The following is a 21,752-nucleotide window of genomic DNA, read 5'->3' as shown; positions in this document are numbered from 1 at the left end:
TCCGGATCCAGAACTTTCGGATCCGGACCCAGAACTTTCGGATCCGGATCCAGAATTTTCGGATCCGGATCCAAAAGTACCGGATCCGGATCCGAAAGTACCTGATCCGGATCTGAAAGTACCGGATCCGAAAGTTTTGGATCCGGATCCGAAAATTCTGGATCCGGATCCGAAAGTTCTGGGTTAGGTTTCGGATCCGGTACTTTCAGATCCGGATCAGGTACTTTCGGATCCGGATCCGGTACTTTTGGATCCGGATCCGGAATTTTCGGATCCGGATCCGTTTTGCCATCCCACATGCGCTTCTTTGGAAAGTAAGAATGTGCTTATAACATATTGTTACCTGCTAATATACATATATATATAATATACATACACACACACACACACACACACATATATATATATATATATATATATATATATATATGTGTGTGTGTGTGTGTGTGTGTGTGTGTGTGTGTGTGTGTGCTCGCGTGCGCGATTTGTAATTCTTACTTACTACTTACTTACACTTACTTACTAGGGAGGTCTAAGTCTCCCCCTCCGATTTCCATGAAACTTGGCAGGTGTATAGAGCCCCCCCCCCCTCAAATGTCAAGATGAGGAGAAATTGAAGTGGGGATCTGACCCCGAAACCACGTAAATATGGCATAGGAAGAAACAGGGGACATACGGCCTCTCTATACACCTGTCAAATTTCATGGGAATCGGAGGGGGACACAGGGGTCAGATGATTCCCACGGCAATTTGTCCTAATCTTGACATTTGAGGCGGGTTTTGCCCCCTAAAACAGTATTTTAGCTGAAACAAAAAAACACGTATTTCTTCCTTTGGGCCCCTCTGTACACCTGCGAAGTTTCATGAAAATCGGAGGGGAACACAGGGGTCAGATCCTTACTTCAATTTGTCCTCATCTTGACATTTGAGAGGAGGTTGCCCCCTAGAACAAATTTTTTGCCGAAACAAAAAAACACGTATTTCTTCATTTGGGTCCGTTTATACACACACCTGCCAAGTTTCATGGAAATCTGAGGGGGACACAGGGGTCAGATCCCCACTTCAATTTGTCCTTATCTTGACAATTCAGTGGGTTTCGCCCTGTAAAACCGTTTTTTAGCTGAAACAAAAAAAAAACATGTATTTCTTCCTTTGGGCCCCACTATACACCTGCCAAGTTTCATGGAAATCGGAGGGGGGGACATAAATCAAATGCCCACTTAAATTTGTCCTCATATTGACATTTGAGGGGGGGTTGCCCCCTAAAATCGTTTTTTAGCCGAAACAAAAAAAATACGTATTTCTTCATTTGGGCCCGTTTATACACACACCTACCAAGTATCATGGAAATCGGAGGGGGACACAGGGTCAGATCCTCACTTCAATTTGTCCTCATCTTGACATTTGAGGGGGTTTTGCCCCCTAAAACCGTTTTTTATCTGAAACAGAAAAAAACACGTATTTCTTCCATTGGGCTCCACTATACACCTGCCAAGTTTCATGGAAATCGGAAAGACACAGGGGTCAGATCCTCACTTCAATTTGTCCTCATCTTGACATTTGAGGGGGTTTTGCCCCCTAAAACCGTTTTTTAGCTGAAACAAAAAAACACCTAATTCTTCCTTTGGGCCCCACTATACTGGCAAGTTTCATGGAAATCGGAGGTGGACACTTAGATAACCTCCCTTGTTAGTCTTACACTTTGTAATTATATAACACTGCATACATTATAATGTTTTATTTTAATTTGTAAAACTGTAACTGTAGAACAATTGTATAATTTTTGTATAACATTTCTATCTTGTTATATGTGTTAAAGGTTTCATCCTGGAATAGAATGTCTCACATTTATGTGTGTTTTCATTTCCAATACATTCGAATGAATACATATTCGTTTCAATGGCATTTACAAAATCACTTCGGACATTTGTGCACGAGTGTGTTAGCCGATGCGTAGCAAAGTATTTTAGGAACAACACTTGAAAAAAATTCTTGTAGGACTAAGGTGTGGTAATAGTATAATGGGATTGAGATACGAAACTCTCGGATCCGGATCCGGATTTTCGGATCCGAATCCAGATCCGAAACTTTCGGACCCGGATCCGAAATTTTTGGATCCGGATCCGAAACTTTCAGACTCGGATCCGGATCCGTTTGGCCATCCCTATTCTAGACACCCTGGGTGTACCGTGTAGACGTCAACATGGCAACAAACAAAAGTTACATAAAATTGACATAAGCATGTCAAGAAAAACTTTACGGGTTTCTCTTTCAACTTTTGTCCGTGTTTTATAAGATTAGTATGTAAAGGTAAAGTTCCCCGTGCCTACAGCACCGTGCCACATTTAGGGGATGAGGGGATAGGACATCACATATTTTCGATCTCGGCCATTTTGGAGGTTATGTCATCAACACCACGCTCCGGCCGCCTTTACCCCCCAGGGTTGCCACCAGGTATTCATTGATTTGAGGCTGGGTCAGCCCAAGAACCGCTCTATGCGAAAACAAGACCGTATAAATTGGATCACCCGCCCCGGGAATCGAACCCGGGTCTCTCATGGGCAGTTGGTTAAATAGTAATAATCACACAATGACTTCACGCACTGTTTAGCAATGTGTGGCAGATATCGATGGGAAAAGCAGCAACTTTGCATAAAACAAGATGTCACTTGGCTTGTACCAAGTTCCTAGGAATGAAAATGCTTCCGACTCTTCAAGCTTCGCCTCTTGGTAACGACATTATTCTTATTTTCCAAATAAGTTTCGTTTTGCTGGCAGCGGTTCCTTCATAGGTCACGGCCGACGGAGATTAGATGAGTCGATGTTGCCCCGCTGTTGACTAAAATGACCTCCCGCTCCCCCTCGCTTCACTTTCCGTGCTACGTCCTATCTTTACCTCGCTGTTGCCAACTTTGCTCTTTTGTGGCCAGAACAGCCACGTTTGCACTCTTAGCTCCTAAAAGAGCGGTGCTCCAGTCGCAGGTGGAAATTTTTATGTGCCTGTACATAAGGCTTGAGATCATCGAGCCTCCCTTGTGAGATAACGGCGGCCAGAGCGTGGTGCTGACCATTTCTCTTTCACAATTGCCGAGATTGTGCATGTATGGGGGGAGGCTACCACACATTCCCTGGACTCTCCATGGCTTGTTGCAATGTGCAGGGGAAGGCTTAGCCTGTAGCTCTTAAAAGACTGAAATGCTCGGAGGATATATTTAGCTCTTGGATGGGAGATTTAGTTACAAACCTAGCTCTTTTCATAGTAGAGAGCCCATGCACAATATCCAGGAAATGTACGTCACATTGATTCGTCATTTTGCCTTTTTGTTGTTACGCCCCCATATGACAAAATAATGCGACTTTAAAATGTTAAATACTTTTGTCATATTATGACGTCAAATTTGTATTGATGCAATTGTGTGTTCAGTATAATCTGATTTTCTTTTTACGGTTGCAAGAAGTTAATTGTTTATTTGAAGGGTGATGTAAGCTGATTAAATGTATAATTTCGATGTTGTAATTGAAGAAAGTTTTTCAGGTACTATTTTCCTCGAAATAGGGTTTTCTTTGTGATTGTTGATTGTGTGGAACTAACATGAGTGGAAGTGTATTGAGTGCTGACTGGCAGGTAGTGTGGAAGCTTATGATATTTCATCTAATGCCTTAAAGTCTATCCCACGTCTAAGTCGGCCTCAAAATAAGCATCAAACGTCCCGTTCTTCTCCGAGAAGGGGTAATGGTGACTTTTTAACTGTGATAAAAGTGTAACAATGTTTGTTATTATTTTGCACTAACGTGAACACACATTATACATCGAATTTCGGATAGTTCCAATCCTGATTAACCTATCTGAGTACAAAGTGGATTTCAATCAAGATTTACACGTTAGTTTACACTGGCAATGTATGGGGGGGGGGGGGCGGGAAGGACAGTTTTTTTTTCTCTTAGTTGACAAGGCTTAGCATTGATTGAGGGGCAAAAAAGTAGGGGGCAATTGCCCCTAGTCGCCGCCACTGTATGCTAGTTAATTAACGGAAGCACAGTGGAAAGATATTACTCACTATGACTTAGGCTATCCTCTTGAGCAAAGGGCAGTACTCGAAAAATGTTATGCAAAAACTCGAAAAATGAAATATTGCTCGCTCGCTCAAAAATATACGGATTCCAAGTTGTGATTCTGCTTTGGTAGCACCTAAAGTTTCGGGTCTGATCCTCACTATGACAATGGAGGTCTTGAAACTGTTTCGAGATTCATGTCGGTTGAGATAGTTAAGGGAGGTGGAAAATAACATGTATTTATTTACCCTGAAGTTGTCTTTTTCTTTTTTATGTCAAGAACTTGGAGAAAAATTGTAGAGCTTTTAGCTACAATTTAGGTACGTTTTAGTGCTTTGGTTTGGCAACACTGATCTCCCTTGTAATACTTGAGCAAATAGCTGTTCAGTGTCGGATGGTACGATCAACAGTGTAACTTGCCAAGTAGCCTTCAGGGGGCGTCTAGTGTCATGTGATAGGTCACGGGGGAGGGTATGCTTAGGATCTTCTGCTCAGGAACACACTGTAAATTTTCAGAATCGGCATTCGCTGTGGTGACGAAGAATTTCAGTTTCTTTTTTCAGTGTTCGCGCTCCCCAATTCCAAGATAGTGAATATTCGAAACGAGTAAAAAAAAAAAAGAAGAAGTTCGCCTAATGTGACTGCGCGCTGATATTGCGCCGTCGTCGCCTAGCACTGTAACACAAGTCAAGACACACACACACAGGCTTTCCGTGTTCTTTGCAAGTGGTTTATTACTTAAGCTTCCTTCAGTTGTTTTCCCCTCCCCTCCGTCCATTATTCCTAACCCCACTCCAGCTTCTCTGCCCCTCCTCTAGCCTAGTTTTCCTCGGTCCATACGTCCGCGTATAAGCCTAATCGTTTTGCTTTACTCCTTCGAAGACTATATGTGTTTAAGTGTGTATGTGTGTACGCGGAGCAGGATCTCTTTTACGTGACAAGATCTTTGTGAACTCTGGGCTGAAAAGGCTTTCACAAATCTAAGACTGGGCAATCTCCAAAACATACCTCGCGTAGGTTGCTGATTTTCTCTTCTTCCTTCATTAAAAAGCACTAAAAGACATATTATGACGTCAAGACAAGACTTTGTAAGGGCGTTAGGTGAGTTTAATCTATTTTTACTTATTAAATATCATATCTTTGTGTCAGTGTAAGCGTTATTTTGTTACCTCAAGCAGCATGATTAGTTTTGAATAAGTTACGCACACTAGCCTTATTGCTAACACCACACAAATAACACATTTCAAAACACAGCTGGTTTTTTCTTCTCTTCACCACCTCACGTATTAATTGGTGCCAACTGGCCACTTGAAACACGTCACCAACACAAATCACCACAGAAAAATCACTTCACTGCAGTGACGAAAATCGCTATCGCGTTCCGATCACTGAATTTCGGCCAAAACTAATTTGTGAAAGTGAAAATCCTTTTACATGCGGAAATGGCTGTAGCACCGCTGTGTATTGTCCGACCTCCAGCAAGCCACTGCCTATCACGTACTCAATACCAACACTGTTTGAAAAGAGCAACGTAATGTGTAGTGTGAATGTGTACGTAATTTATCTCAGAAATATGCGATAACAGATGATAGCGTGCTACGCTTTTGATAAGGTTCTTAACACTCGAGGCATACAATGGTGGAGCTCATATCATATCGTTACTTTCCCTCCCTCCCCACTTCCCGTGCATCTAGCCCATACTGCTTCCTCTCAAAGCATTCCACGGAGCTCTTTCCTTATGCACAGTACTCGTTCGTGAGCTTTCGCATATGATTTCGGGTCATAATTGGGATACCTTGGCGATCAGCTGTTTCAGTTTTGTTTTTCGTGTGTTGGTCTGTAGTTTTTTTTTTTGTTCCGTCACATACGTGAGTAAGTGTGTGTGTGGGTATTTGATCCTTCACGCAGCACGCCCGAATGGATCGGTTTCTTGTATTGCGTTCGCCATGCCAGGGCTGCCAACGTGTTGCTGGTTCGTTCGAACGTAGCGAAACTACGCTTGCTTATACGTGCCTGGAACGAACAACTGCAAAGCACTTAAATACTGCCAGGGAAGTTTACTTTTTTTTTAGTTGATTCGTGGACGTTCATTTTTGCTTTCGTTTGTGAAGTTTGAAACACACATTGATGTGGAATGTTGACAACGTTTCCATATATGTACACATGTAAGAAGCATTTTTACTGCATTTCGTTGCGCGTTCCTTACGTTCTCTCATTTTTCTACCTCTGTAGTGGCGATGAAAATGAAGGATGAATTGATGAAGGTTTGAAACCAGGGAACCTAGATACCCTTGCCATAACGGACGATACTAGTACGTAAGGTGAAGATAAAGTTCCCAAGCAGTTTGCACATGCCATGAGGCATAGGGGGTAGGGCCCCACACATTGTATCGAACTCGGCCATTTTGAAAGTGATGTGATAAGCACCACGCTCCAATCGCCTTTCCCTCCGATACCCCAGGTGAGTCAAGCGCCGCTTTATGCGGAGACAAGGCCAGAAAAATGTCGACTTTATATCAACCACCCACGGAATCGAACCCGGGTCTCCCGCGGGGCAGTCAGACGCCATACTTTTCTTCTTATTATTTACTCTGCTTTCACAGTGGAAGAAACTAACGTTCATGATTTCATATCTAGACCACCGCTGCTCCGACAATACTAGTAACAAACCCAAATATATCCTCCAATACAACAAGAGTAAAAAAGTAAAGTGTTCCCCTGTGCTTAGCACCACGCCATGAAGGCGTATAGGGGGTATGGGGGTAACTCACGACAGGATCAAGAATACAACAAGAGGTTAGGTGCAAAAATCTACTTTGCTTTCTGAAATATCCAGTGCACGTTGCTGCATATACGCTAGCTATTCTGTGCAATGTACGCGACAGCAGCACGGCACGTGTATACGCTAGCTTGAGAAGTTTGTGGAAAATCGAATATGCTTAAAATTCGAATTTCTTCTTTCCTAGAGAAAACAGGTTTCCAGTTAACCAGTTGAACTCTCACACATATTGATTCGTCCTAGACACTCCAAAATTCAAATTTGTTTTTCTTATTGATTTACTCATCACCAGTGTGTGAATCAAAATAGCTTTGGAGGGGGGACTGGCGTGCCCAGGATTTTCGTAAGGGGGTTTACGTATTTTATTAATTAATGACCAGTCTCGTATTTGCCTTCTTTTCCTGCTTCTTTGTAGGAATGCAGAGCCAAAGAGAACAGTGCAATGTCTTATTAGCAATTCAATTTAATATACGTGTAATAAGTTACAAGAATAACGGGTTATGACCCCACAAATCCCTCCTTTTGGCGCGCAACTGAGCTTATCATCCACTGCTGGTTTCAGGTATAAACAAGTAATGCACACATTTAGAAAGAAGTATAGTCCTATTTTGAATGGGACCTAAATACGTAATGTTTATAATAATTGTTATTATTAACAACAATAACTAGATGTAAGAGCAATACATAGAATAAAATCTAAAATAATATAACACAAAACAACATTATAAACCATTGCTTCCCTCGTATTGATATTTCCTGATGTATTTCCTGAGCATTCACTATGCAACTGGTCGTGTTACTCTGTCTCACCCGGGACCTTTGGTACATGACCTAATGTTTGACACTTAGTCCGGAGACCGAAGTCCCCTTCCTAGGTGTCGGGCCCAGCTAACGGTTTTGATTCCAGGGTACGTGTGACCGGATCGGTTTTTACCCCCGACGAATAGCCGACTCGTGCATAAAGTGACGTTGAATAATAATAATAGTAATCAATAATAATAATAATTGATGTTAGCCAGCAGAAATGCTTTGCTGACTTAACGTTGAACTAAAATATAAATACCACCAGTTATGAGGATAAGTATACTATATGTTTAAACACAAATCATAGTCAAATCATATATAACAATAAAGTATATTATATAACACACAAAAAATAGACACATTACACAACCCCTCACTATCATTCAAGCATTCACACACTCTCTCATACCGCAGGGGAATAATTACATTAAGATAAGTACATTGGCCCTTTTTAGACACCATGCAATATTTAGTTCTTCATAGGAATATTAATCTGCGCCCGAAGACGTTAATGTGCTTAGAATTAAAGATACTAAACTTTCATCTGCGCGTGCTCATTACATTCTGCCAACGGGCATGACACGTAAACCTTTTATTCTTGCAATTTAACAAAACATTTAAATAATTATTGTTTAAATTATTACTAATGCGCCTTGGAACTTTAGTAACATTAGGCAGGGCACGCAACTCGTGCAACATAGATATCAACTGCAAGGCATACATGTTTACAGAAAAAATGAAGACACTTATGTATGAATATATATTAAAAATAGCACGCAGTTAATTTACTTCCTCACTTAGCAAACTTGAGGGATGATCTCTGCAAGAGATACACGATTTATGCCGTTTTAAACAAATATTTACCGAGTAAAGCATATAAGGTGACATAAATAAACATATTACTCAACAGTTCGGCGCAGAGCGTGGAAAAACAACAGTATGCTGTGAATATATCTTCCGAATTAGCAATTGTCGTGAAATTTAGATGATGTTGGCAAGAAATAATTTAATCAATACCTTTGCGACTTTTAACTTTAAATACAGGTATCTTTTCGTTCGACGGCCGATCTTTGGAGGCTTGGGTAGATGATTACTCACACATATAGAAAATTAACAGTAGGATACTATACCATCTCGACGTTCTAGACGTTCCAGCGACGTTTACCGTAGTCCTCTAAACGGCTGCGTGACGTTAACCCGCGGTCCTCTTTGCGACACTAACACTTCCCCACGCTACTTCTTTGTAGCGGCACTTCGCAATCTTCTTTGACACACTTTCCTTCTACATCACGGCGATCATAGACGAGGGAAAACAGCCTCTCTGTCATCTTGTCGGCCTCGTAATGGAGCGATTAATTGATTCGCATCGTCTCTCTCTCTACTCGGGGGACGGCGAAATAAACGGGCGAAGTTCCTTTACCGGGGGTACTCGTGGATTCTCGCTGCTAATCTCACGCGGGACGTCGGCGTCGTCTCAAGACGCAGTAGGTGTCGCTTCATTATCTCAATCTTCTCTTCTAGACGGTAGATCTAAGTGTGGGCTGGTGTCGCTTCATCTTCCAATTTCTCTCTCTCTCTCTCTCTCCGTAGAATTCTCGTCGGGCGTCGGTGTCGGCGTCGGCATCGAAGTACTCTAGGATGCTGATTCGGCTTCGGCTTTCGGCGGTATCATTTCATGGCTTCTAATCGGGCTGTGGGCGTTATTCGTGGCGATGTGGTGTTTGTGACGGCGTTTTAGTGGTGTGGCGTCGCGACGCTGAGCGATGATCTGCTGCGTTGTCGGCTTCATGCAGGCTAGGAAGACCCGTAGGCCTCCTTCTCTTGATTTTAGCCCGCCATAGTTGTATTAATGTTCCTCGTCACAAAACGAATAACGCGAATCCAGTGCACAGGTCACTAATTAACACGGCGTATTCGTATAACTAGTCACTGTCACTCACTCACGCAGGATAAAATACACGGCGCGGTAGAAAAAAGACAAAGTCCCGAATCTTTACTCCGACTGTCGCAGAGGTGTTGTCGGTTCGAAAACTGGCGCTAGACTGTACTTGTTTGTTCGTTCTGCCACTATATAAAGACAGCTTGAAACTTCGAATACAACGGACTGACTTTTAGGCGCGGGAATCTGAAGTTACGACGTTGGTGGTCAAGCGTCCTTTTTTTGCCTGGTCCAGCTTCTTGGGGCACACGTGTTGCGTTAGAATGGGGTGAAAAGAATAGTTCTACCCTCATTCGGTACGTAACATGTTCCTCCAGTAATTGGCCTCCCAAGTTGACTGTCCGTCGCCAAATGCACAAAAGTCGCTCAAAAATAGTGAAAGATTTATCACAGCATATTGTTGGTCCCGAGCTCCTACGACCGAAAGGGGGAAAAGTCAACAAAAGCAGAGAAACACAAAAGGTTCAGAAACGTGGTGTTTTTCTACCGAAGCTTCACGAGGATACGAAGTTACAGAAAAATATAAAATAACGAAAACCTAGGATTAAAAAAAGTAGGTGACAAAAACTGATTGTCATATCTCGCCCCCCCTAACTTGAAAAAAAAATTGTAGGCTTGAAAATCGTTCTCGGCTGGGGAGATTTTTGAAGGTTACATATTTTTTTTAAAACACCCTATATATGAATACTTTTTTGAAACACCCTGTATGTGAACCTATACATGAAAAATACTTTTTATGTGAGCACCCTGTATATAAAATTTCACACAAAAATACCTTGATGATTCACAATAATAATAATACACAAGTAAACAGGGCTCAAATAATACATAATACAAAAATACCTAATGTTGAAAAATAGCAATGATATTAATAATATAGAAATAAGTGACATGAAAATAATAATAATACAAAACAAATCAAATTGTGTAATCACTGATATGAGAGCTGAACTTAACGGTATCCCGAAGGCTGTAGTCCGGAGACACCAGGTGTTGGAGAATCGCTCCTTGGGGTCTGCTCATCTCCGACTCTTCTTGCTGGACTTTGCGGTGGCCTGGTCCAGGTAAGTCGCTCCCTGCTTCCTTCGTCCGATCGAGGACTCCTCGATCGACCATTGCGCTCGTAATAGCCATCGCGCACTCGTCCTCTCTGAAAAAAGCCGTTGCGGTTATTTTGTCTTGCGCCCCGCGGCGATCGGCGCCTATTCATTCCTCGACGCGTCCCTCCTCGAAACGGTCGTGGTGAAGGTGGAGAGTTTCGTGCGTCGGCGCGTGGATCGTGGTGCTGTCCTCGCTGAACCATCTGAACTCGCTGGCGTCGGTTCCGGCCGTGACGATCATCTTCTCGTCTGGGACGCTTATTCCAGCGCTCTGACCTGTCGCGTTCTTCTTCTTCTGAGCACTGGTACAGGTTCTCCAGCGTCAGCGACATCGAGTCGGGGTCGAACACACAACTGCCATTAAGGTGACGCCGGACATTTTGAGGAAAATGATATATCAGCGCCGCGATTATTTCTGGAGTCGTCATTTGAGGCTGCAGTGCCTTGAATTCATTATATTTTTTCCAGAAATATTGGGCGTACGTAACTCCCGCGTTTCGGCTGTACCTTTCGTTGCGTAGTTCCATTAGCATCCGTTCTACTTGGATCGGCCGCTGAAAGTGTCCTAGGAACATCTCCCGGAAAGCTTCATAAGATGTGAAATGCCCTTCATTCGTTTCAAACCAATTTTTGGCCCGATCTTCCATCAAGCCTCGCAAAACCAGGATCTTTTCATTATTCCCCAAGGACAGCTCCTCTGAGGTAGTTTCAAACCGTTCTAAAAATGCAGACGGTAAAACCCGATCAGCCCCGTTGAATCTTTTGAAATGGTTCTTGTATTCAAGTGGAAAAATAGCTCGCCTCGCAATTGTGGGTGCCGAATAATGACCTTCGCAGCTGTTGGTCGCTGGTCGAGTGGGTAAACCGGGGAAACTCTCATTTACTGCTGGCTCATTGACACTTGTCAATTCGGGTGAAGGCTGCTCATTATTGCTGGTGGCCGAAGTACCTGGGTTTGTCCTCGTAGCCGTGGGCGTTTCTCGTCGCTGAGGGTGAGAAAGGTCCAAACTGTCCATTCTTTTTTCCAAGGCCTGTATCTTTTGGGAATGGTCATCAACCTCGCCTATTGTTTTCGCCACGCGCTGTCTCAAACCTTCGAAGTTCTGGTGACAGGTAGCCTCAAGCTGAGCCGACGATTGTCTCAATACTGCCAAATCCTGGTCCGTGTGGTCTGTCCGTTGCGACAGTGTTGCCAACTGCTGGTCCTGGTCATCAACACGGGAATCCAAGCGAGCGATTTCCGCGGTGAGTTTCTGCTCACTGTCTTGCAAACGCGTGGAAAGACGCTCAGTTATTTGTTCCACCGAAATACGCACCACTTCCTGGAATCGGGTCTCAAGTTGTTCGATTCGCTTTTGTGTGTCTGCATGCTCCGCCCGGATCAGCTGTCTTATCATCTCGAACATCCTGTCGTTGGTGCCGGCGCCATTCTTCAATGCATCATCTGTTTTTTCCATCGGAGCGACATCTTCCGGGGGGGAAACGGTCAGCTGATTCAGATCTTCAAAAGATGGCGTGGATTCAGTATTTACAACTAAGCCCCCGTGTCCTGGAGTTCCTGACGAAATAACACAAGTACTACAGCGCGACTGCGCTTCGTTCGATGGGTCCATTTCACTTAATGGGATTTCAATCCCGCAAACTACACACTTCCGTGCTTCGCTCATCTTTCCATAAATAATTTTCTCACTTCTCAATTTCATTAGATATTTAAAAACACTCACTATGACCTGAGGTCGTCAGAAGATAAATCTGCACTTCAAAATATATAACGCACTACAGAAAAACAATACCAACAATAACCTATCAAAAATGCAGAGAGGAGGGCACGACGGGTCCCCTTTCTGCTACCTACAAAGAAGCCTACGCACACACACACAAAAGAAAGTCGCCACTAAATTTGCATGAAATAATTCCTAGAAAATTCGCCCTTGCCGATATTCGCCTACTTAATTGCCCTTACGTTAATCAAATACGCGCCAAGAATGAATAACGCAAACACAAAATTCTAAATGACACAAAAATAATAAAAACGCCACAAGAATACACGTAAACACAAAATACCCAATAAAAGTTTAACCAAAGAAATGAAAAAAATCCTCACGCTATCTATCAATTAAAAAAATGAAAATGTACTTCCCTCGACGAGGGTAAAAGATAGACCGGTCCCTGATCGGGATGCCAAATTCTCACCCGGGACCTTTGGTACATGACCTAATGTTTGACACTTAGTCCGGAGACCGAAGTCCCCTTCCTAGGTGTCGGGCCCAGCTAACGGTTTTGATTCCAGGGTACGTGTGACCGGATCGGTTTTTACCCCCGACGAATAGCCGACTCGTGCATAAAGTGACGTTGAATAATAATAATAGTAATCAATAATAATAATAATTGATGTTAGCCAGCAGAAATGCTTTGCTGACTTAACGTTGAACTAAAATATAAATACCACCAGTTATGAGGATAAGTATACTATATGTTTAAACACAAATCATAGTCAAATCATATATAACAATAAAGTATATTATATAACACACAAAAAATAGACACATTACACAACCCCTCACTATCATTCAAGCATTCACACACTCTCTCATACCGCAGGGGAATAATTACATTAAGATAAGTACATTGGCCCTTTTTAGACACCATGCAATATTTAGTTCTTCATAGGAATATTAATCTGCGCCCGAAGACGTTAATGTGCTTAGAATTAAAGATACTAAACTTTCATCTGCGCGTGCTCATTACATTCTGCCAACGGGCATGACACGTAAACCTTTTATTCTTGCAATTTAACAAAACATTTAAATAATTATTGTTTAAATTATTACTAATGCGCCTTGGAACTTTAGTAACATTAGGCAGGGCACGCAACTCGTGCAACATAGATATCAACTGCAAGGCATACATGTTTACAGAAAAAATGAAGACACTTATGTATGAATATATATTAAAAATAGCACGCAGTTAATTTACTTCCTCACTTAGCAAACTTGAGGGATGATCTCTGCAAGAGATACACGATTTATGCCGTTTTAAACAAATATTTACCGAGTAAAGCATATAAGGTGACATAAATAAACATATTACTCAACAGTTCGGCGCAGAGCGTGGAAAAACAACAGTATGCTGTGAATATATCTTCCGAATTAGCAATTGTCGTGAAATTTAGATGATGTTGGCAAGAAATAATTTAATCAATACCTTTGCGACTTTTAACTTTAAATACAGGTATCTTTTCGTTCGACGGCCGATCTTTGGAGGCTTGGGTAGATGATTACTCACACATATAGAAAATTAACAGTAGGATACTATACCATCTCGACGTTCTAGACGTTCCAGCGACGTTTACCGTAGTCCTCTAAACGGCTGCGTGACGTTAACCCGCGGTCCTCTTTGCGACACTAACACTTCCCCACGCTACTTCTTTGTAGCGGCACTTCGCAATCTTCTTTGACACACTTTCCTTCTACATCACGGCGATCATAGACGAGGGAAAACAGCCTCTCTGTCATCTTGTCGGCCTCGTAATGGAGCGATTAATTGATTCGCATCGTCTCTCTCTCTACTCGGGGGACGGCGAAATAAACGGGCGAAGTTCCTTTACCGGGGGTACTCGTGGATTCTCGCTGCTAATCTCACGCGGGACGTCGGCGTCGTCTCAAGACGCAGTAGGTGTCGCTTCATTATCTCAATCTTCTCTTCTAGACGGTAGATCTAAGTGTGGGCTGGTGTCGCTTCATCTTCCAATTTCTCTCTCTCTCTCTCTCTCCGTAGAATTCTCGTCGGGCGTCGGTGTCGGCGTCGGCATCGAAGTACTCTAGGATGCTGATTCGGCTTCGGCTTTCGGCGGTATCATTTCATGGCTTCTAATCGGGCTGTGGGCGTTATTCGTGGCGATGTGGTGTTTGTGACGGCGTTTTAGTGGTGTGGCGTCGCGACGCTGAGCGATGATCTGCTGCGTTGTCGGCTTCATGCAGGCTAGGAAGACCCGTAGGCCTCCTTCTCTTGATTTTAGCCCGCCATAGTTGTATTAATGTTCCTCGTCACAAAACGAATAACGCGAATCCAGTGCACAGGTCACTAATTAACACGGCGTATTCGTATAACTAGTCACTGTCACTCACTCACGCAGGATAAAATACACGGCGCGGTAGAAAAAAGACAAAGTCCCGAATCTTTACTCCGACTGTCGCAGAGGTGTTGTCGGTTCGAAAACTGGCGCTAGACTGTACTTGTTTGTTCGTTCTGCCACTATATAAAGACAGCTTGAAACTTCGAATACAACGGACTGACTTTTAGGCGCGGGAATCTGAAGTTACGACGTTGGTGGTCAAGCGTCCTTTTTTTGCCTGGTCCAGCTTCTTGGGGCACACGTGTTGCGTTAGAATGGGGTGAAAAGAATAGTTCTACCCTCATTCGGTACGTAACATGTTCCTCCAGTAATTGGCCTCCCAAGTTGACTGTCCGTCGCCAAATGCACAAAAGTCGCTCAAAAATAGTGAAAGATTTATCACAGCATATTGTTGGTCCCGAGCTCCTACGACCGAAAGGGGGAAAAGTCAACAAAAGCAGAGAAACACAAAAGGTTCAGAAACGTGGTGTTTTTCTACCGAAGCTTCACGAGGATACGAAGTTACAGAAAAATATAAAATAACGAAAACCTAGGATTAAAAAAAGTAGGTGACAAAAACTGATTGTCATATCTGGGTACGAAACGTTGTATTTATTTGTGAAGGATCGTTTCCAAGTGACATGTGTCACTTACCGTGTACTGTATACTACAGCAGCCAGTCTATACGCAAACAATGCTTGAGCCGGCCCCCGTGGCGGAGTGGCTAGCACATCGCGCTACAAAGCCAAGGGTCCCGCGTTCGAATCTCGGCCTGGGCATGAATGTTTGTGAGTGTCCCTTCATCATTTTTATCATACCATCACTCATCCCCATCTTCGCAAATTAGCCAAAAGTGGCACAAAAGTAAAAGCGAAGTATGCTAAATCAGTTCAACCAAGCAAGCAAGCAATGCTTGAAAAGTTTGTCGAAAATCGAACTAGTTAAAATTCGAATTCTTCCTTTCCTAAAATAAGCAAGGAAATTCAGTAATGGCCATGTATGTTAGTCAGGAAATATGTTCTTATACGTAGAATCAACAGTTAACATTTTTTGCATCTTTACATAAGAAGTTTAATATGAAGGGCAGACCTGTACCTTTAGAAATTCAAACGAACACGAACAACGTAGTATTTAATAAAAGTAAACATTTTGAGTATAAACGCCGAACTCAAATTTGTATTCAAAATTCACAACTGACGGAAACGCAAATGATATAAGCTTATTTTACACGGTAAAAATATGTTATCTTTTTTACACTGCACAACAAGTGCGAGGTAATTGTTTGCTAATATGTTAGACAATGCGTAAATAAACATCTTATATAAATTCTGCGTCTAAATAAGATTTTAGAAGAGTTTTAGAGTCCGGAATCAGTTTAATGTTTACTTCTTTTTGTCGTTGTCCTTAATTATTATGTATTCCCACCCTGCGTACTCCATAATTTCATTTCAGTTGCATCTTACAAAAAAATAAGAATTTTAAGCTGAAAAGTGGTTGGTTACAATATATTTCTGGGGAAACGGTAAGACTGATATGTAGACTACTACTCCTTACAAACGTCATCGTCCCGAATTACTGAACAGTGAAAGGACAAAATCAACAATTGAAAATTCATGTCTCTTGGTATTGTAACTAGTGTAAATTATTCTTTATGAAATAAAAGTGTAAGATTGTAAAAGGGGCCTGCGCAGAACAAACATGAACAGTGTAAACCCGCATATGTAACTAAAAACTAAGAGCTGTAAAGTGCTCCTAAGAAAATAGTGGTGTGAGCCAGTAAAACTAAAAAAGATGCACATTATGCACTTGGCATAATGGCAAGCGTGAGTAACGAAAACTTCATTGTTCTTCGTTTGTTTGTTCTCAGTCACACTAAACAATTTTAAGGTTCAACACACAGGTTGTAAAATTATATTTGCATAGTTCTTATTTTACATTGCTTCTCTACCACTTATGACTAAGGGGCATAGACCAACTGGAACAGTTGGTGGCGAGATAATGAGCCCCCATTCAAGGCACCGACCCTAGGGAACAAAATATCCAGCACAATCATCAATAAATATTGACACTTCTACCATATTCAGCTAGAAAAGTGTCTTCATTGCCGAGAAAAGGGGGGAGCATTAACAACGACCTCTGTCAACTGTATGTTCTGAAGAGTATTTATACGTTGAAGATTATCAAAATGCTCTGTCTTTTTCATTCCTGAATGTACAGTCATCGGCAATGAAAATAGGACACATAGATCCTGATATACTCGCTTTCCTACAAGGTGTTATGTGTGTTGCCTAACTCCACGACGATAAGTGAATTCTAATAGCAACATTTCAAACGACACGCCTTGCAGGGAAGCGAATATTTCAGGATCTAGGTGTCCCATTTTTACTGTCGTTGGCTGTACGTACATCTTCTATATAACCTGTAGTACATAAGGCAGCATTTTTTAATGATTCTTCTCTGACGTTGTGATCCCGCTAGTGAGAAATGTAAAGCTTGCCTCCTGAGGTTGTCAGTTGTCGTGCTTATCCAGTCAAACCTGGTAGCACTTGTGTAGATTGCGGTTGTAGCGAGAAGGAACCGTAGCGAGAAGGAACCGTAGCAAGAAGAATAACAAGTTCAAGCTCTGTTGCTAGTCTGCTAGAACTCGCTGAATATCATCGTTAACTCGGAAGTATGTGACCAAGATCTGTATATTTAATGCAGAAATGTTTATAGCAATATGTTCTAGATATTTGAAACGTAGTCTTTACAAGATACAGTAAAACCTCGTTAATCCGGACTAATGGGGGGGATAAGTTGACTGGTTTAACGAAAGTCCGGATTAACTGAAATAACCTAAAACAACAGTAGAAAGTGCATTAAAACTCCGTTTATTATGGTGTATTTAAAGAACATAGTACTAAACACACTATACAGTACAGTACAAAGTCTGCGGGAAACCGAATTTCATCAGTAGTTGACTGCCTTTTCTTTCGGAAGTTGTCTTGTAGACTTCTAGCCACATTTAAAACCTTGCATTCTGCTTTTTTTGTGCCTTTTGTCTTTTGTCTGTCCAGATTAAGCGAAGTCCGGCTTATCGGGGTCCGGATTAACGAGGTTTTACTGTAATTGCAAGAAATCAAAATTTGAACCGCTCTTCTGTGAACAAGTATAAGTGAAGCCACCCTGTGGAAATCCTGGAAGTATCATTAATATATTGTGTACTTGAATTCAATACGGCCACTTTTAATACTTTATATCAACGAATTTACTGCATGTCGAGGTCTTTCAAATTATAAATAACCGCCAGTGCCTCGGATGATTGGGTGTTGGTTTACAAAATCTTTGTGCATGCAGGAGAGCTACAAATGGAGCATTACCAGTGTGGATTTGTTTAACAATTGTAACGAGACATAAAAATATCGTTAAGCAATTTATGACGGATTGTACCATATCCAGTGTATTTTAGTCATATATTCGGCATTTTCTCAGATTTCTAGAGCGTGTTTCACAAGTACTTTTCTATCGAATACTAAAACTTTGCCCTGTTTTGACGTAAAAATTCCCACAGTTCTTTTTGTGTCATGTGTATGGAAGTTTTAATTTCGGAAAATTCTATTTGAAAACTTCGAAATGGAAAATGATGTATCATATTCTCTTGTGATGCAGGTTTTACCTTCCAGTCGACTTCTTGTTTAGAAAAGTGTACATTTCCCCATACATAAAGGAACATTAGCCTGCAGTGTGATTTCCTGAAACCAAACTTTATCTGATTCCGCCGTTTCACCAATATTTTAAACAATTTTCTTGTCCTTAAAAAGATTTCCAAGAAAACGGATCAAGTGAACTAACTAGTAACACAATCTACTTGAATATGTTTTCAATGGTTTGAATTCTTGTAGGAAGGAAGATAATGTTTGAAAGCAATATAAACTTTGGGTTGAGCTATTAGAAAATATATTCTTCTAACAGCAGAACCTTGTGTCTGTCAAATTATTTGAAGGGGTACAAGGAGTACAACTTGTATCTACTGATTTAGGGGGTATAAATTACCTATGTACCCCTCCCCTCCCCCCGGTTCCTGCGCCACTGCCGAAGGAAATTTCAATCTCGTCCTAAGTCTCGAAGTAAACTGTATAAGCAACATACACAGCTGCATGTGACCGCACAAACCTAGTCAGCTGTGGTTCCGCACTGTTTTACCTGTGTGGAATTGCCTCAAAGGCAATAGATCCTTCGCACTGACAGAGACAATTTCATTCTGGTAAAACAGGCGAAGGCAGGACCGGATCGGTAGTTCAGTTGGTGAAGTAATGGCATGTTATGCCAGAGAAACGGGTTCGAGTCCTGGTCGAGCATGGATTTCTCGCTCAAATTTCTACGTACCACACATTCTTGTCTACAAAAGCCTCGCACGAGGACAGGGTCTCGGACAGTAAGTCTCGAGTCAATGAGTATTTGTCTCGTTGCGGTTTTACAGAGGTCTCTCTCGTTCTGTCTGGTTTCTACAAGTCCCTGACGGTGTGATCTCGTTCTCGCCTCGATTTTAGCAGCTCGTCTCTGTACCACCCATAAGTAATTTAATAAATTATGGAAATTTCATTGAAAGTTATAATTTAATCCTATCTTACCCGAAGGATAGGGTGGGAGTCGGGCTCTCACGTCCACCACCTATTTTTTCGATTTTTGAACTGTGAACAGTTTTATAAATAATTGAAAATAAATTACATTGTTCCTTAGGGTGGTCACAATATTTCTGTATTAATTTTGTTCATTAGAATATAAATGTAATGTTAATAGGATTCACATTCGAGACATTCATGTCAATGAGAATGGACAATTTGTTGGTAATGATGGTAATTTTGGTAATTATTATAATTAATAACTGCACATATATGATCAATCAACCAAGGAAGCAGTGATTCAATAACAAAATGGTTTCTTGAATTTTAGCAATATAAAAAGTGTGGGCCTGTGAGCACCCCTCCCCCCCATTCTGAGGTAAGTAAGTTCCTCGTACATCACGGGTAAGCTAGGATTAATATTACCATTACCGTGCATAATGAGCATGTAAGATTTTAAGGAGTGGAGGTTAGTGCTGGAGAAGGAAGCACTTCGCAACTGAAGATTCTCGATTCGATCCTTCGTGTGTGTTTCTTTCGTCCATTCTCGTCGTCGCAATTAAGCCGAAGAGGGAGAAAAGTGACGTAAAATGAGGTTCTTCAGAGTCGAGACGAGAGGAGACTACTGTAGTCTCGTCTCGGAGTGAGGATGTTTCAATCTTTTTTTTCCTTTTCCTTTTTTCCTTCTTTTTAAGGGGGATAAAATGACCGTAGCAGGAATAAGAATAATTTTCTTTTACCGGGGATAAAATTTAACTCGCGCACTGCTTTATTGGCTAGAACGCACCAGAACAGCGTTGCTGAGCCTTTTCTTAGCCGTGGACACTCAAAGTACAGCACAAAGAGGGGAAGAAGAAACGGAAGATATGTCAAAAGTATGACAAAGTTATTAAAATGTCAGTCTTGATTTGGTTTGTTATTTAGCTTCACTGTTCTCGGAAAAGTTTTCTGCCATGATTGGCCAGTGGCAACGATGAGTATGAGTGTTGATTACATGAAATTGATGCAGGAATACTAACAAAGAGTATCCATGCCGAGGTCGGGATTCCAATCTGGGACCCCTGGCATTGTAGTGCGTTGTGCTAACCACTCTGCTACGAACGTCAGCTCTTGAACACATTGTTTTGTTATTTACTGTACTAGGTCATAATTTTGAGTAAGATTTAATGCCTTGTATTTTGTAACTAATTAGATAATTATGTAGAAAATAGTCTACAAAAAATGGCTGTATTGATGCTGGTTGAACAAGGCGCGTGGTAGAGCACTTTTGATTTAGGCCTAGGTGAAATTCTTGCATACCTCAATTTGTTTATAAAGTCTCGAACGGGACGAGTAAATCTGCGGTCTCGATTTAAATTTTTAGACCTTATGGCACATTATCCGTCTCGTCTCGACAAGTATCGAAGGGGCTGGATCCCTTCTTCAGCTCCAATGTTAAAACATTGGTGTCGATCCCGTCTCGAATTTCGACTCATATGATTTCGAGTTTTTTATTTATTTATTTATTTATTTATTTATTTTCCTCTAACAGAGAAAATATCTCCAGTTACAGGAAACATATTTAACAATATTTTTTTATTTATTTATTATTACCTTCAACAGAGGTATATCCTCCAATGACAGAAGTCGTACATAATAATGATACTTATAGTAATGAATAGTAATTACAATATTACAGAATTACAATACAACTACAATTACAAAGATACATATGCAATCCAGTCACAAAGTCTCAAATTGTATTCATTAGATAAGATATACAGAACAGTTTATAAAATAATGAAAAAAATAATAATCATATAATCTTAATCAGAATTGATGTACAAGTACATACGTATATACATAAAGTCATACATCCGCACCCACCCCCACCCCCACACACAAACGTATTTATATACATAAGATAATAAAGTAAAGTACAGGGTATCTATAAAAGAGCTCCAGGGATTTAAACTATCATAGTGCGCAAACGGTATTAGATAACTCAGGTTAGTTAATTACTTTGAAATCAGTAGCTCATCAAGTTTTATTCACGCCGTTTGGAGTTTATTCCAACAAAAGTTGGTAACGCTGCGCAGCGTTGACTTTGAAGTGGCCGAGCCGAGCCGAACACAGTCAGTGCAGTTCAGTTCAACGGCGACGCCACAACAGAAGGCGCAGTGTGTGATATGGCTTGCATAAACTGGATCTGTTATTACATGGGGCGTGAAGTTTTCGTTTTAACGATAACACCAAAAAATTGAGGAATGCAAAATAAAGTGTTTAAAATGTATTTCCGTAGGTTAAGGAGGCAAGTTTTTGGTGTTTCGGAATCGCAAAATAACGCGAATTATGTTATTTTTCAGAATAACACCGAATTTTG

The 21,752-nt window shown here is 41.4% G+C and overlaps 1 protein-coding gene across 1 annotated transcript in view; it reads left to right on the top strand.

Moving 5' to 3' along the window:
- The first annotated feature begins 4,632 nt into the window (after window positions 1-4,632).
- Window positions 4,633-21,752, top strand: part of LOC145993905 (uncharacterized) — a 337,495-nt gene continuing 320,375 nt past the window's right edge. The window contains exon 1 of the mRNA XM_083129816.1: window positions 4,633-5,154. Within this exon, the coding sequence (XP_082985942.1) occupies window positions 5,121-5,154 (34 nt within the window). The 5' untranslated portion in view covers window positions 4,633-5,120. The remainder of the gene's footprint in view (window positions 5,155-21,752) is intronic.

The sequence above is a fragment of the Lepisma saccharinum genome, chromosome 10 (assembly GCF_977018435.1).
Source record: "Lepisma saccharinum chromosome 10, izLepSacc3.1, whole genome shotgun sequence".
In the NCBI taxonomy this organism is placed as follows: Eukaryota; Metazoa; Arthropoda; class Insecta; order Zygentoma; family Lepismatidae; genus Lepisma; species Lepisma saccharinum.
Note: the sequence above shows the minus strand (reverse complement) of the source record. Positions and strands in the feature narration are given on the sequence as shown.